Consider the following 16,089-nt stretch of genomic DNA (forward strand, 5'->3'; position numbering starts at 1 on the left):
CTGGGGCTGGGTGTGGTGGTTCATGCCTGTAATCCCAGAAACTCAGGAGATGGAGACTGGGAAGATCACAATTTGAGGCTGACCCTGGCAAAAATTTAGTGAGACTCTATCTCAACCAAACATGCCAGGCATGGAACATTGTGCCTTGTAACTTCAGCTATTTGGGAGGTATTTAGGAAGATCTTGGTAACTGTGAGATCTTATCTGAAAGTTATATTAAAGGCAAAAAGTGCTGGGGCCTGGCATCTGCCTAGTGAGCAGAAATCCCTGAGTTTAAACCCCATTACCACCAAAACAAACAATAAGGAAGTAGCCTGGTAAGTGCTTCCTTAGCATGCAGGAAGCCAGGGTCCAATCCCCAACATGAGAATGAATGCATAAGCAGCCCTATGTGTGACTCCTGTTCTAGGTGCTCAAGGAGTATTCACGGAATGAACAAATTTTTAAAAATGGAGCACTAGTAGTAGGAGTGAGATGGAGGAAGAAATGAATTCAAAAGATATGAAGCAGATAGAATCAAGAAGACAAGGCCCACATACAAAGCATACATCCTTAATCCTAGCACTTGGAAGGCTGAGAGGCAAGATGATCTCAAGTTCAAGGCTATATAGCCTGGGCTATACAGTGCGCCTTAGAATGGTCTCAAACAACAACCAAAAGGACAGGGCAGACAGTTTGAATGAAGATAGGAGTGGGGGTAGTCGAGGGGTCATGAATTTGCTCATTCACCCACTTACTCAGGCAACAAATATTTCTTGAACTCCCACTATGGAGACAGGACAATAGTGACCAGTACTGAGGTTGCTTAGCGAACAGTCAGGCCCCTAGGCACACATGGGTATGAAAGCCACCTAGCCCTAGTACAAAGGAGGAAGAGAGTCAGCCTGGGGCTGGACAGAGTAACAAGAGGAGGCTGTCTGCAGAAAAGGTATTTGGAAGATGCATGCCTTGCTGAGGAGGTATTTCAGAAGGGGGCAGGGGGCATTGGAGGTGTGGCTCAGTGGTAGGGCACTTGTCTAGCAAGTATGAAGTCACTGGTGCCCGTTTTAGTGCCAGGAAGGCTCATGTGTGCCTGGGTTCAAGTGATCCTTTGCAGGGTTGAGGACAGAGGAAGAGAATGGCATCTTCTGACAATCATGAGACCTGGGAGGCCATCCACAGCTTTGGAACAAGAGGCGGTTCCAGGCAAAAGGTTAGGAGGAGGGCTGGAGAGGCGGAAAACTGGGAGAGGCTAAGGGTGAGGGCCTGGGAGATGGAGTTTGTCAGTGCCTCCAGGGCTCCAGCCCTCAAGGTCTAGATCAGGGGCAGAAGTTTAAAGACCTTTTTGAAGTCCCTTGAACCCTTTCTGCATATGGCTTCAGGAGACTGGGTCTGAGGCATGGTATGGGCTCAGTGCCCATGGTTGAAGAGGGCCAACAGTACCTGGTTAATGGGAGAGATGGGCCATTTGAGCTCCTCCTTTGGCCCGATTGGGGGATCAGATCTCAGCTCCACCTCAGCCCATTCCAGAGAAAGGCTATCAGTACAGTGCTGGCTTTGGAAAAGACAGAACATGCACCCCCAAGTCTGTATACCCAAACCTTGCCAGGTTTCCCATCTATGAAGCAGGAACAAAGCCCGAGGTTCCCCAGAAACCAGTATCCAGTGAGTAGTGAATGCAGGGCTAGGTTACGCTCCTGACCTTACCAGCCCTTTCTACAGTGGTAGAAAGGGCTGCCAGGTCCCACAATGGGGAAACTGAGGCTGACTGAAAAGGCAGGGAGGGACGGAGAGAGGGAGGAGGGATGAGCGGCAGTCTCGGCCCAGAAAGTGTGAGATGTTGCCCTTCTTCCCAGAAACTAGCCTTGATTTCTCCAACCCACCCAGCCAGCAGTGGCACCTCCAAGGACATGTTTCAGGGTGAGGGTTCACAGACTGGGGGCCCGGATGGTCTCTGGAGCCACAGGGATCTTGGGGAGACGGCCGAGTAAGGAGGGGGTTCTCTAGCGCCCTCTCCTCTTCCCCGTTGTAAGGTTCAAAGGAAATTACCCAAGACGCCCTCGGCGCCCCAAGCTCTCCCCCACCTCCCCACAAGCCATCCATCAGCCCGGTTACCGGAGAGGGCGGAGCGAGCCGTGGGCGCCCCTAGGGGTGCAGGCGCCCAAGGAGCCGGGGGGTGGGGCCGGCGGGCCGGGGGAGGGAGGGGAGAGGAGGGCGCGAGGGGCGGGGCGGAGGGAGCGGCCGGCGCCAGCGGCGGCGACAGCGGCAGCTGCGGTGCGACCAGGCCGGGCGACACCGAACACCCCGACCAGCTCCAGGTCCTCGCGCCCCAGCGCAGCCATGTGAGTGTCCGCGCGGTTCCGGGGGCCGCGCCCGGGCCGGAGGCTCCCGGTGCCGCCTCCACGTCCCCACCGGCGGGCCGCCCGGTGGGTCCGGGGATCTGCGGCCCTGTCTCCCCTAACCCCCTTCCCGGGACTCGCGTTGTCTCCCGCCGCCGCTCCCGATCCCCTCTCTTGGGCGTGGAGGACGCAGCTTCGCCCCACAAAAGCCGCCGCCTGCGGGCCTGGCGCGCCCGGCGCTGCCTGCTTCCCTCCCCCGGGCCGGGCCTCGGCGCCAGTGCCCCGGGGCCGTGCGGTGGGCCGGGCGGGAGGGCGGGCCCGGTGCTGCAACCAGGGCCGCGGACCAGCTTTCTTCCTCGCGGAGACGCCCGCTGCCCACGCTGCTGCCGGGGAGGCTTGGCCTGCAAATGGGGAGGGGGCTCGGGCGGCTTTGCAGATGAGCTAATCTTCCTGGCCCCGCGGGCCGACCTAAGCTGCTTTGGAAAGGCCAGGCCCGAGGTAACCGGCGCGGGCGGGGGGCCGACCCTCCCCGTCCCTGCAAATGGAGGCTGCGGTGGGGACTCCCACGGCACCCGGGCCCGGACACCCTGCAGAACTGGTTTGGGGAAGGGGTTGCTCACCAGGCTAAGTCAGCCTCGGTACCCTCTGACCTCCTGTCCTGGGTGAAGCCCGAGTCTGGCCTATCGAACCCAACGAAGGCAGTTCTGATGCAGGTCCAGGGGGATCTCCCCAGTACCTACTGTGTGCAGTCCCCACGGGACAACAACCGTGCTTCGCCACCATTTGTGGGGCTGTGCCCTGAGCCTGCCACATGCCGCAGGGGAGGGTTATTACCATCTGGCAGATGTAGAACCGGGCCCAGAAACGTTAGTAACATTCTCAAGGTCACACAGCTGGTTTGAGGGAGAAGCAAGAATTAGATAAGAATTCTTGCCCCCCTGCGCCATCCTCCTCCGTAGTACTGACGGTGGGGGCGTGTGAAGACGGGATGGATCACCTATGCACGTGTCCTCTTAGAGGGAAGGGACTGCCATGGCTCGCTCTTCCACCCAGGATCCCGTTCCTGGGTCCTTTGGGCAGCGGCGGGAAAGGAGCCAGACGGGCAGTCTCAGGGGGTCGGAGCTCGTACGGGAACGGGGAGGGGAGAAAGCAAGGCTCCGGGCTAGGTCCTGCTCAGGTGGGAAATCTGGCGAGCAGGGCGCGGGTGAGTCACCGCAGTCCCGCTCCTCCGTCACCACTAGACTTGCGTCCTAGTCAGGCCTGGCTGGCCCTGACTAGGATCGGGAATGTAACCAGCTGACCAGGGGAGGAGGCCGGCAGGAAGTGAGGCCACTGGGCCGCCTCCGCCCGGTTCCGGGGTGGGGGTCTCAGGCCGCGCAGCCCCCCCTCTCCCCCCTCCCCGCTTGTCTCCGCATTCTGGTTGGCAGCTGCGGGATGACGTCAGCAGCCGGGTTTGGGGCAGTTGCCATGGAGACAGGGACAGGCTCTGGAGCGACCCCCTTCCGCCTTGCAGCCACCCCTAGCCCAGTTATTTTTAGCGTCTGTTTACCTCAGGCTGGGGCAGCCCTGCAATAAGGGCCGGGCTGGGCTAGAGGGACTCCCGGACCGGCGGCTTCCCTGCCCATGGCGCTGGGCAGTGCCCAGGGGCAGGATCTCCCGAAGTTGATGGGACAGTCAACACACTTGAGAATCCCAAGACAGCTCCACCCTGCCCCATCTCCAGGGAGCAGAACCTCCTGTCTGATGGCATATGGTATAATCAGTGGGCTGGAAGAGAGAAGAGAGAATCGTAGAGGGTGATCGGGTGCTCAGACTTTAAATCAGCAAGTCAGGTTATCTGTCGAGACAGCCCAGCTTTTCCCATGCACCTCCCTCCCTCTCTCATCTCTCAAGTGCCTAGGCCCTAGGTGGAAAGCCCCCAAACAGACAGACCCCATCCTCCACAAGGTTCAGGCTGGTGGGAAAAAAAGAGATCTTAAAGGAGAACTGACAACTGAGTTATATGACCTCAGGGATCAGAGAGAGGAAGCTTTAGAGGCACCAAAAAGGAGGAACCAACCCAGGGAGGCTTCTTGGAGGAAGAAGTTAAGAGGATCAGATTTGAAGGTGAAGGAGCTAGTCAGGACAAGAGGGTATAGGAGTAATGGGGGTTACTGCTGGGATAATGATAAACCTTGAGCAGTGGCCCTAGCCAGAAGGCAGGGCACTGGAAGGAAGAGGACAGACCCAGAGGGCTTGCCCGTCGTCATGAGTCTAGGCTGTACTCTTACCTTAGGGTAAAAGATGACTGTGACTGTTTCACAAGAGTCTGGATTCCCCACCACCCTTGGGATTTGAACTCAGAGCCCTATGCTTGCTAGGTAGACACTTGAGATAAACCCCAGTGCTTTTTGCTTTTAGATGTTTTGTTTTGTTGTTGTTTTATTTATTTTATCAGTTGTGGGGCTTGAACTGAGGGCCTGGGCGCTGTCTGTGAGCCTCTTTGTGTTCAAGGCTAGCGCTCTACCACTTGAGCCATAAGTGGTTAATTGGATATAACAGTCTCACAATCCTGTGAACCACAATCCTCAGATTTCAGCCTCCTGAGAAGCTAGTATTACAGTCATGAATCATCAGCACCCAGCTTTTTTTTTTTTTTTTTTGTTGGTCATGGGGTTTGAACTCTGGGCCTGGACACATGTCCCTCAGCTCTTCAGCTCAAGGTGAGCCACAGTGCACAATCCTCAGATCTCAGCCTCCTGAGTACCATGAGCCACCAGTGCCCAGCAAGGTATTTTTTAAATAAATATTTTTTAGGATATCTTTTAGATATTTTTATGCCAGGGCTAGCATCAGACCAAGATCCTCCTATCCATTTGTAATCACACATAGCTGGGATTACAAATATGAACAACAAGTAACAAACCTGGCTTCTTCCCCAGCCCACCCCTCCTTTTTAATTTGTTTGTACTGGTATTGGGGCTTGAACTCAGGGCCTGAGTACTGTCCCTTAGCTTTTTCGCTTACTATTAGCACTCTACCAGTTGAGCCACAGCTCCACTTCCAGCTTTTGTGCCTGTGACTATGCATGTGCTCATGCTTGCATGAGCAAGTACTAGGGCTTGAACTCAGGGCCTGGGGCTTGAACTCAGCCTGGGCACTGTCCCTGAGATTCTTTTGCTCAAGGCTAGCATTCTACCTCTTGAGTCACAGCGGCACTTACAGCTTTTTCTGAGTAATTTACTGGAGATAAGAGTCTCATAGACTTTCCTGCCCATTCTGGCTTCGAACTTCAGTCCTCAGATCTCAGCCTCCTGAGTAGCTAGAATTACAGACTCATGCCACCAATGCCTATGTTTTGTTTTGTTTTGTCTCCCCCCCACCCCCCTCCCCCCATCTCCGCCCACACCCCCACCCCCAGGGCTACCACTGCTACTCCCAGCTTTTTGGTGGTTAATTGGAGATCAGAGTTTCATGGACTTTCCTACCCAAGATGGATTCAAACTGTTATTCTCAGATCTCAACCTCCTCAGTAGATAGGATTACACGTGTAAGTTATTAGTGCCCAGTCACTTCTGGCTTTTTGGTGGTCAATCAGAGATAAATGTCTCACAGACTTTCCTACTCAGGCTGACTTCAAACCTTGATCCTCAGATCTTGCCTCCTGAGTAGCTAGGATTACAAATGTGAGCCACTGGCACTCAGCTTGTTTGTTGTACCAGTAATGGGGCTTGAACTCTAGGCACTGTACTCTTGCTTGGCTTTTAGCTTACTGATGTCACTTAACTATACCTCCACTTCCAGTTTTTTGATAGTTAATTGGATTTGTCTGTCATGGTTGGCTTTCCTCAAGGTCTCAGATCTTAGCCTCCGAAGTAGCCACCAATGCCTGGCCACCTACCTTGTTTTTTTTAAGATGGGGAGTCTCCATTATACCTCCACCCTGCCCCGGGCTATTCTTGAACCACACTCCTCCAGACCTCCACCTTCTGAGTAGTTGGGATTATAGGCATGTGCCACCAAAGCCAGCCACAAGAGTCTGAAAATTATAAAGGTTTATTGGCGTTCTGGTTCATAAAACCTGATGTGAATCCTGGCTCTGCCCCTTACCAGCTGTATAACTTTGGGCAAATTAATGATCACTAACAAAAGTGGCGCTGTGGCTCAATAATAAGTTATTATTTGTTGTGTGCTAACAGTAAGGTAATATTCACCCAGAACACCCATGACAAAGGGATGTAACACAGTATTCTTCCATCAGCCCTGTGAAGTAGTGTTGTGATTGTTACTTTTATTTTTTTTTTGGTTGTTACTTTTATTATTATTACTATTATTATTATCTAAACATTATTTTATGCATATCTAAAGGATAAAATCTTAAGTATTTTACCCAAGGTCACACAGTCAGTTAGACTGTGGGTTCTCAGCTGTGAAGCAGAGCTAGTAGCCCTTAGAGCTAGTAGCCCTTACCCCATAGGATTGTTGCTTGAATTAAAATATATGGCATATGTAAGCACAGTGCCTATGACTGGCACATTGAGATTGGAAAGGAGACAGGGAACCCTTTAAGAGGCTGCTGTAAGGAAGAGAGCTGGTGATGGCTTGAACCCAAATTCTCACTATGGGGGTAGAGGTAGGGGAGCTGATTTCAGTGACATTTAAAAGCTAGGCCTGTTGACTACCAGTAGCTCACGCTTGTAATCCTAGCTACTTAGAGAGGCTGAGATATGAGAAGAGAGATTCAAAGCCATAGCAGACAGAGTCTCATGGAGGTGAGATTCTTATCTCCAATTAACCAGCAAAAAAAAAAAAAAAACAAGTGAGGCAGTGGCTCAAGTATCACCCTTGAGTGAAAAAGTTAAGGGATGGTGCCCAAGCTCTGAGTTCAAGCTTCAGTACCTGTATATACACACACACACACACAAAGATAAAAGCTCTTGACAGGAGTAGAGACTGAGACATCCCGGGATGGTCGTGCCATCGTAGACAGATTTAGGCTAGAGAGGCTCAAGCTTGAAGAAGAAAGTGGTGAATTCCGTCTAGAGGTATCAAGTTCAGCTCATCTCTTACAGTTCAAAAGACCTTGTCAGGGCTGGGAAGGTGGCTCAGTGGTAGAGCACTTGCCTTGCATGCATGAGGCCCTGGGTTCGATTCCTCAGCACCACATATGCAAAAAGACAAAAGCTGGAAGTGGCACTGTGGCTCAAGTGGTAGAGCGCTAGCCTTGAGCTGAAGAGCTGAGGGACAGCGCCCAGGCCCAGAGTTCAGGCCCCACAACTGGACCAAAAAAAAAAAAAAAATCAAAAGACCTTGTCAGCTGGAGTGGAGTCAGCTGGATGTGAGGACTGCTGCTCACAAGAGCAGTGTGGGTGAGATACAAATAAAGAAGCTGGCAACATTTAAACGGCATTGAACTGAAGATGTGTAGAGCCTGAAGGGTTGGAAGGGTGAGGCCCATGGAGATGAGGATAGGGAAAGCGACAGGGCCTCTGTGGGAAAAGATGTGGGAGCCAGACATGATGGTGCTGGCCTGTAATCCCAGCACTAGGGAAGCTGAGGTAAGGCAGTTTGAGTTGGACGCCAACCTGAGCTACAGAGTGATTTTGAGGCCAGCCTTGAGACCCTGTCTCAAAAAAAAAAAAAAGTATGGCTTGAGAGATGATGGAAAACCAAGAGTAGGTTGTTTCTTAAAACTCAAGGGCAGGAAGGACTTAAAGGAAGAGGAAGGGAGACACCAAGTCCAAAGCTTTATTGCGATTACGCAGGATAAAGTCTAAACATTGGACACTGGGTTGATTCAGCAATAGGGAGGTCTCTGGTGACCTTGTCTGGACCAATCAGGAGAAGGGTGAGTACAGTAGTTGGGACAGGATGGGAAGAGGAATAGTAGGTGTGGTAAGGAAACTGAGGTAGACCATTCTTCCAGAAACTTGGCTCAAAAAGGAAAAAGAACAATGAAGTGAGGAGTTGCAGAGGGAGACACAGGGTGCACAGAAATATTTCTTTTTTATATTTATTTACTCATGTGTGTGTGTGTGTGTATGTGTGTGTGTGTGTCTGTCTGTCTGTCTGTCTGTTTTTGTGTCTCTGTGTATGTTACATAAGATCAAACCCAAGGCTAAGCAAACACTTTACCACTGATATATACCCCTTTGTAATCATTTGGTTAAGTCTAACTTCATACTAGATGAAATATAATACAGAAAATAACTCAGGACAGTAAGGCATACCTATAGTTCCAGTTAATCAGGAGGCTGAGGCAGGAAGATTGTTTTATTTTACTTTTTGTTGGTCATGGGGCTTGAACTCTGGACCTGGGTGCTGTCCCTCAGCTCTTCATCTCAAGGCTAGCGCTCTACCACTTGAGCCACAGTGACATTTCTGGCTTTTTCTGCTTATGTGGTGCTGAAGAATCAAATCTAGGGCCTCATGCATGCAAGGCAAGCACTCTACCACTGAGGCACCTTCCTAGCCCAGGAAGATTGTTTTAGACCAAGAGTTTACTACTAGCTTGAGTAACATAGCCAGACTCCATTGAAATACACACTCTGTCTCTCCAGATTTGTGTGTGTGTGTGTGTGTACATATATATATATATATATATATATATATATATATATGAACACACACACACACACACACACATATCCATCCTAAATAGAAATCAGAGTAGGACTGGGCACTAGTGGCTTGTAATCCTAACTACTCAGGAGGCAGAGTTCTCAGGAGCACGGTTCGAAGTCAGCCCAGGCAGGAAAAGTCTGTAAGTTTATTTCCAATAAACTACTCACAAAAAGCTGGAAGTGGCGCTGTGGCTCAAGTACTAGAGCATTAGCCTTGAGCAAAATAAGCTCAGGGATAGTGCCAAGGCCCAGAGCTCAAGCCCGAGGACTAGAAAAAAAATCAGAGTAAGAAACAGAACACTGCCAGACTTTAGAAGACTCCTCTTGGGGCTGGGAATATGGTTTAGTGGTAGAGTGCTTGCCTGGCATTCGATTCCTCAGTACCACATAAACAGAAAAAGATGGAAGTGGCGCTGTGGCTCCAGTGGTAGAGGGTAGCCTTGAGCAAAATGAAGCTCAGGGACAACGCCCAGACCCTGAGTTCAAGCCTCAGGATTTGCCAAAAGAAAAAAAAAAGAAGAAGAAGAAGAAGAAGAACCCTCATCCCCTCTTCCATATTGTTACACATATTATTTTTCTTTCTTGTTATATAATAATTGTCATTTATTGATATTTACATATTTTTCATTTTCTTCTGTGTGTGTGTGTGTGTGTGTGTGTGTGTGTGTGCTACTGAGGTTTGAACTGTGTGTGTGTGTGTGTATGTGCTACTGAGGTTTGAACTCAAGGCCTCAGTTCTGCCTCTTAGCTTTTTCATTCACACCTGGTACTCTACATTCTACCACTTTTTTGGTGGTTAATTAGAGATAGGAGTCTCACATAATTTCTTGCCCAGGCTGGCTTCAAATTACCATCCTCAGATCTCAGCTTCCTGAGTAGCTATGATTGTAGGCATGAGTCACATCATTGCCAGGCCTCTTCTGGCTTTTCCTAGTTAATTGGAGATAAAAGTCTCATAGACTTTCCTTCCCAGACTGGCTTTGAACCTCAGTCCTCATATTTGAGCATCCTGAGTAGTTAGAATTACAGGCATAAGCCATTGGGACCTGGCTGTTTTTCACTTTTTTATTAATTTTAATTTTAATTTATTTATTTAGCCAGTCCTGGGGCTTGAACTAAAGGCCTGGGCACTGTCCCTGAGCTTCTTTGGCTCAAGGCTAGTACTCTATCACTTGAACCACAGCGACACTTCCAGCTTTTTCTGTTTATGTGGTTTATGAGGAATTGAACCCAGGGTTTCATATATGCTAGGCAAGCACTCTACCACTAAACCACATTCCGAGCCCCTTGTTTTTCATTTTTTTATATGAATGATGAGGTTTTTGGTAATTCATGGAAAAAATCTGAAACATCCATCTTCTTTGAGATGGGATTTTTTTTCCAGATGGGAAGTGAGAATCTGGCTGAGATTGAGAGTTGTTCTGTAGTTCTTACCATGCTACACCATACCAAGAATGCCTCTGGCAGCTTCCTCTAGTCTGTGTGCAGGTGCAACGAAGACAAGGGTAGAGTTGCCAGGGGTTTCTGCGGGGTAGGAGAGAGGTGCAGAGTGCTGAGGATGCTAGCAGCAAGCAAGGGATGGAAAGGCAGCTGTGGATGCAGACTTGGAGGAGGGTGTGCTGGGAAGGTAGAGAACAGAAAGTAGGAGGGAGCTGGCAGTAAGAAAGCAAAGCAGAGGCGGACTGTGAGTTCCACACAGGGTGGTGTCTGTGAAATTCCAGGCTCTATCTCCACTGACTGGCACATGCTTGTTGACAAGCTGTCATTCAGTGCATAATTGAATAAATGAGCTGAGGGTTTAGGGACTAAATGTCTCATGTAAAAAGCAGGTAAGGTGGGAGTGATGGAGAGAGCTGAAGCTTGTGGGTACTGTGGGTGCAGCTTAAAAATGGGGCATTCTAGAATAGGTGATAAGGCCGGGGCATTGAAGGTCGCTGAAAGAAGCAATCCATGGGAATGTGTAAGTCACCAATGAGTGCAAGTTACCCAGTCTTCAGAGTAAGGGTGGATACTGTTCCTCAAACCAGAGTCCTTAGCCTTCTTGCAGCTGCATCTGTAGGGGGCGCTAGTGGGTTTGTTGCACAGGCTGACCCCTGGGCTTGAGAAAGAAAGCACAGTGTGGCAGAATTGAGCCTCAAGGAGGTTATTTGTAGAACATTACCTTCTTAAAGGTAATGGGGATCAAGGTTCAAGAGATGGGGTGTCTAGGGAATCCTGAACATTTTGGGCCTCTCTCCATGTTGGAGATGGACAAGGGATATTCAAGGAAGTGTGTGTGTGTGTGTGTGTGTGTGTGTGTGTAAAGAGTTGTCACAGAAGTATTGAAAATTCAGGACTGGAGGTGCTATAGGAAGATGTGCTATGTGAGGATGAGACCTCGGCCTTAGGATGCATCTTCTGTTAGAAAGGAGGCCCCTGGCAAGTCCCTGGGACCTGATCCTTTTCCCTGGGACTAGGTGGAGGGGAATACCCAGACTGAGCACCCACTTTGGGAGTATAAGAATGTGAACCAGGGCTGGGAAGGTGGCTGAGTGGTAGAGCGCTTGCCTTGCATGCATGAGGCCCTGGGTTCAATTCCTCAGCACCACATAAGCCAAAAGAAAAAAGCCGGAAGTGGCGCCATGGCTCAAGTGGTAGAGCGCTAACCTTGAGCTGAAGAGCTGAGGGACAGTGCCCAGGCCTAGAGTTCAGGCCCCACGACCGGACCCAAAAAAAAAAAAAAAAAAAAAAGAAAAAAAGAATGTGAACCAGGTGCTGGTGGCTCACACCTGTTTGAAGCTAGCCCCGGTAGAATCGTCCACGAGACTCTTACCTCCAATAAACCACTCCAGAAAGGCCAGAAGTGGTGCTGTGGCACTAAGTTCAAGCCCTGGGACCGGCAAAAAAAAAGAACAGAAACAGAGTGAGTGTGGTACTGGGGCTGTGTGAGTCTCTACACCCAGTTCCGTCTCTGCATAGCTTTTAGCACAGCAATACATAATATGCCCAATTCTCTACCCTCTTGTTGACACAGTTCCCCCACTTCGAGCACCCCAGATTCACCCCTCTACACCTCAGCTATGTCCAGCCTTCTCTCCGCACCTCCCCACAGCCACGCAGAGCTCCTTACTCGCCCTGCGCCCCACAGCTCACTCGTTCTATCCCTCCTTATTCATGCCCGTGTTCAACTCTCTCACTTGCACTTCTTGACCCAGCCACCTTCCGTCTCCTCCTGGAAAGGAACCTCTAAGTCACCCTGGGGAAGCCAGGCAGGCCGTGATCTGATGCCCCCCTGGTCCGAGGACCGGTCCTGCCCCATCCTGGCGGGCTGAGTCAGGAGGCAGGAACTGGGCGGGGGGAGGCGCCGAGAGCAGCCGAAGCTCGGGCCAGAGAGGCAGGGAGCGCGCGCGCGGAGCCCGGCGGGGCCGACACCCACCAAGCGGCCCGGGGCGGCGGGGACACGGGGGGCCGGCGCGGCCAGGCGCGTCGAGGACCTACCATGAACTCCAAGAAGAGAGGTAGGACTCGGCTCGGGGCTGTGAAGGTTCCGGGGCTGCCACCCGAGTGCAGTCCAGATTCTGGGGACCAAGAGGGCGTTTTCGCCAAAGCGAGTGCGTAGTAGTGGTAGGGGGCCCACCAAGGACCCCCCTCCCTCCGAAGGATTAGGGGTATAGGGGTGAAGGCGTGCGTCCGTGACTCAGTTTACAGATCGGAGCCACGGGAAGTGGAGGAGGCGGGCCCTTCTCGGCACAGCCCCGCACCCTGGGAATCCCCGGCTCCCCGCAGGGAGAGCTCCAGCGTCGCGGCGCCGGGGAGCTGGGGGAAGGGGGGACGGTTGGGAGGGGGATCTGGGGGTGCAGTTTTCGCAGAGTCGGCTGTTTGCGGGAGCCAAGCCCGCGCCGGCCGGGCCTGTCCAGCAACTCTTTCTGGGATCCGAATGCGCGCCCCGCCCCGTGACCTCCCGCAGCCTCTCGGGGTGGGAGCGCCCGAGTTTCTCGTCCACTTTGGAGGGGGGCGGGGGACAGGCCAGGGGTTGGGCTGGGGAGGCCGCCCCGCCCCCGGGTAAACAGGCGCTTCCGCACATTCTTCGCGCGCCCCGCCCCTTTCCTGCCCCTTCCAGCCGGTGGAGGGTCCACGCGACCCCCCCTTTCCTGCCCTGCGGCAGGCGGAGCCCGCACCTCGCCAGGAAGTGGGGGCCGAGCCGAGGCCACGCTGAGTCCCAGGCCGAGTCGCCTCCGGCTGCCCTGTCATTAACGCCAGGGCCGGCCAGGCTAAGAGTAGTGAAGCTGGAGCCCACTGGGGCAGTTGTTTCTAGGGACAAGATCTGGGACCCGGCCTCGGGGGAGGGACCTGGGACCCGGCCGCGGGGAGGGGGCCTCAGGGACCCGACTGGACACACACCCCCGCCACCCCCAGGGAGCCCCGCGCGGACTCATTCCATGATGTCCCTGTCGGTGCGGCCACAGCGCCGCCTGCTCAGCGCCCGGGTCAATAGGAGCCAGTCCTTCGCAGGCGTCCTCGGCAGCCACGAGCGCGGGCCCAGGTACGCGGTGGAGGGGGGTAAAGGGGGTCGAGAGTCAGATGGGGTCGGGAGTGGATGTGCAGTGAGGGCTTGGGGGACTCTTGTTCGCCCCTTTCTGAAGGCAGCTTATTTTTTATTTCAGGACCTCTAGGGTCTTCAGCCCACCAGGGCCCCCACGGAAGACCCTAACACTCTCCCGAGTGTCCAGGATGTTCTCTGTGGCTCATGCGGCCCCCAAAGTCCCACAGCCTGAGCGGCTGGATCTGGTGTATGCCGCTCTTAAGCGAGGCCTGACGTAAGCAACTCCTTCCCAGCAACAATCCCCCTACTCCTAACCCGGCCCCATACCCGAAGGCTGACGTAGTAGGAAGCTGAGGGACAGCCTGTCTGTAAACTAACTTTTGTCACCTCTTCCCAGGGCCTACTTGGAAGTGCACCAGCAGGAGCAGGAGAAACTCCAGGGGCAGATAAAGGAGTCCAAGAGGAATTCCCGCTTGGTGAGTGGTAGTAGGGGTGCCCCTTGCCTTTGGGGTGTTGGGGCTTGGCCAGGCCAACCCTGCATGACAATCTGTTTTCTGGGGTGACTAGGTCCAGATGTGTGTAGAAAGGTAGTATAAGGAAAGGCTGGTTGAGGATGTTTCTATCCCCATTCTTTCCATTCTGCCTGGTCAATTGGTCATGGGACTTCAATTCAGGGCCTGGGCTCTGTCCCTGAGCTTTTTCCCCAGTGCTCTACTATTTTGAGCCACAGCACCATTCCAGATTTCTGGCGGTTAATTGGAGATAAGACTTTCCTGCCTGGTCTGGCTTTGAACCACCATCCTCAGATCTCAGCCTCCTGAATACCTAGGATTACAGACATGAGCCACCAGCTAGGGAGGCACACTTTCTGCTTAAGACCCAGTATCTGCTCACAGATGCTTCAAGTGTGTGGAGTGGGAGAGGAGGGTGTTAGACCCAGACATGACAGCAGATTATATTACAATGGTACTGAAGAGAGTCACAGTTCTTCATGGAAAAAGAAGTCAGGGATTAACAGAGGAGGAAACCTTTTTTTGCTGTCTTGAAGGATGGGTCTGGGTGGGCAAGTAACCTGGGTAAGGTCTTCCACATACCTCCTAAGTACCCCTTTTTATCTCCCCCGTAGGGTTTCTTGTATGACCTGGACAAGGTAAATGTTTATTGAATGGTGATGGAAGGGGTTGGCTCCTGGGGAGGGAAAAGGGCCTTGGGCCTCAGGCCTCTCCTGACTCACCTCTCCCCCAGCAAGTCAAGTCCATTGAACGCTTCCTGAGACGATTGGAGTTCCATGCCAGCAAGGTACTTGTGCAGCATGCAATTGGAGTGGGATGGAGGTTTGGACAGTTTAGGAAAATGAGGTTTCTAGGCCAAGTGAGAACCTCATGTCACCTTGCCAGATCGATGAATTGTATGAGGCATACTGTGTCCAGCGGCGTCTCCGAGATGGTGCCTACAACATGGTTCGAGCCTATAGCACTGGGTCCCCAGGAAGCAGAGAGGCCCGGGACAGCCTGGCTGAGGCCACTCGGGGGCATCGAGAATATACAGAGGTGAGAGATGAGTGCTGCTCAGGTAGAGACATGGGGTGTGGCAGGGCTGGTGAGTGGGGATTGGTTCTTTATTCATTCCTTTCCCCACTCCTCCTTCTCAGAGCATGTGTCTGCTGGAGAGTGAGCTAGAGGCACAGCTGGGAGAGTTTCATCTCCGGATGAAAGGTACCAAGTTGTGGAGACTAGTGGGAGGTAAGAAGGAATTATGTTCTAGCTCCCCAACATGGCTCATCTACTTCTCCCCCTACTTGCAGGGCTAGCTGGCTTTGCAAGGCTGTGTGTCGGTGATCAGTATGAGGTATGAGGATGTACATGGGAGGGCTGAAATGGAAGGGTTGCAACCCCAAGGGCTGACTCATCCTATTTCCCCAGATCTGCATGAAATATGGCCGTCAGCGCTGGAAACTGCGAGGCCGTATTGAGAGTAGTGGAAAACAGGTTTGGGACAGCGAAGAAACCATCTTTCTTCCTCTGCTCACAGAATTCCTGTCCATTAAGGTGATATATGTGTCCAGGTCCCTAAGATACCTTGGTCCTGTAAACCCCATGAACCCCTGTGACCCTCTTGACCCTGAGACCTTTATTCCTGTGGTCTCCCTTCCTGGCTCTATGATTTCCTCATGAAATTTGAGGCTTCAAGAACAACCGTTGTAATTCCTATACTTCAAGGCCTCCTGACTGTGATTTCCATATAATCTTTTGACCCTATGAATATTTGATACCCCTCAGGAGCCATGACTCCCATAACCTCAATGACCCACCAACTTGGACCTCTATGATCTTCATGTTCCCAAATGGCTTTAAGCCTCCATGGTCTCATATCCCTGTGACCATCCTGTAATCTCTGTGAAGATTCAGGCCTCGATTGCTCATAGCCCTTGCACCCTTATGATCCTATCATGTACTCTTTTCTACAGGTGACAGAATTGAAGGGCCTGGCCAACCATGTAGTTGTGGGAAGTGTCTCCTGTGAAACCAAGGACCTGTTTGCTGCCCTGCCTCAGGTTGTGGCTGTGGACATCAACGACCTTGGCACCATCAAGCTCAGCCTAGAAGTCATATGGAGGTTGGTGGGCTTAAGGGTTAGGGGCAGGGCC

General features: G+C 52.2%; 1 protein-coding gene across 6 annotated transcripts in view; it reads left to right on the forward strand.

Annotated features, from left to right (window-relative positions):
• The window catches only part of LOC138806999 (rho family-interacting cell polarization regulator 1-like), a 28,220-nt gene that overhangs the window by 6,817 nt on the left and 5,314 nt on the right, over nucleotides 1-16,089 (forward strand). The window contains exons 1-11 of one of the 6 annotated variants that reach the window (XM_069992549.1): nucleotides 2,240-2,321; nucleotides 13,316-13,442; nucleotides 13,564-13,716; nucleotides 13,840-13,918; nucleotides 14,569-14,592; nucleotides 14,688-14,741; nucleotides 14,840-14,992; nucleotides 15,094-15,157; nucleotides 15,247-15,290; nucleotides 15,365-15,490; nucleotides 15,910-16,058. In XM_069992549.1, coding sequence (XP_069848650.1) covers nucleotides 13,339-13,442; nucleotides 13,564-13,716; nucleotides 13,840-13,918; nucleotides 14,569-14,592; nucleotides 14,688-14,741; nucleotides 14,840-14,992; nucleotides 15,094-15,157; nucleotides 15,247-15,290; nucleotides 15,365-15,490; nucleotides 15,910-16,058 — 950 coding nt within the window. In that variant the 5' untranslated portion in view covers nucleotides 2,240-2,321; nucleotides 13,316-13,338. Of the gene's footprint in view, nucleotides 1-2,239; nucleotides 2,322-12,339; nucleotides 12,418-13,315; nucleotides 13,443-13,563; nucleotides 13,717-13,839; nucleotides 13,919-14,568; nucleotides 14,593-14,687; nucleotides 14,742-14,839; nucleotides 14,993-15,093; nucleotides 15,158-15,246; nucleotides 15,291-15,364; nucleotides 15,491-15,909; nucleotides 16,059-16,089 lie in introns of those variants that run through there. The other 5 variants (XM_069992552.1, XM_069992548.1, XM_069992547.1 and 2 more) reach the window with 5 other exon arrangements.

The sequence above is a fragment of the Dipodomys merriami genome, unplaced genomic scaffold (assembly GCF_024711535.1).
Source record: "Dipodomys merriami isolate MVZ:Mamm:240054 unplaced genomic scaffold, mDipMer1.0.p SCAF_41, whole genome shotgun sequence".
In the NCBI taxonomy this organism is placed as follows: Eukaryota; Metazoa; Chordata; class Mammalia; order Rodentia; family Heteromyidae; genus Dipodomys; species Dipodomys merriami.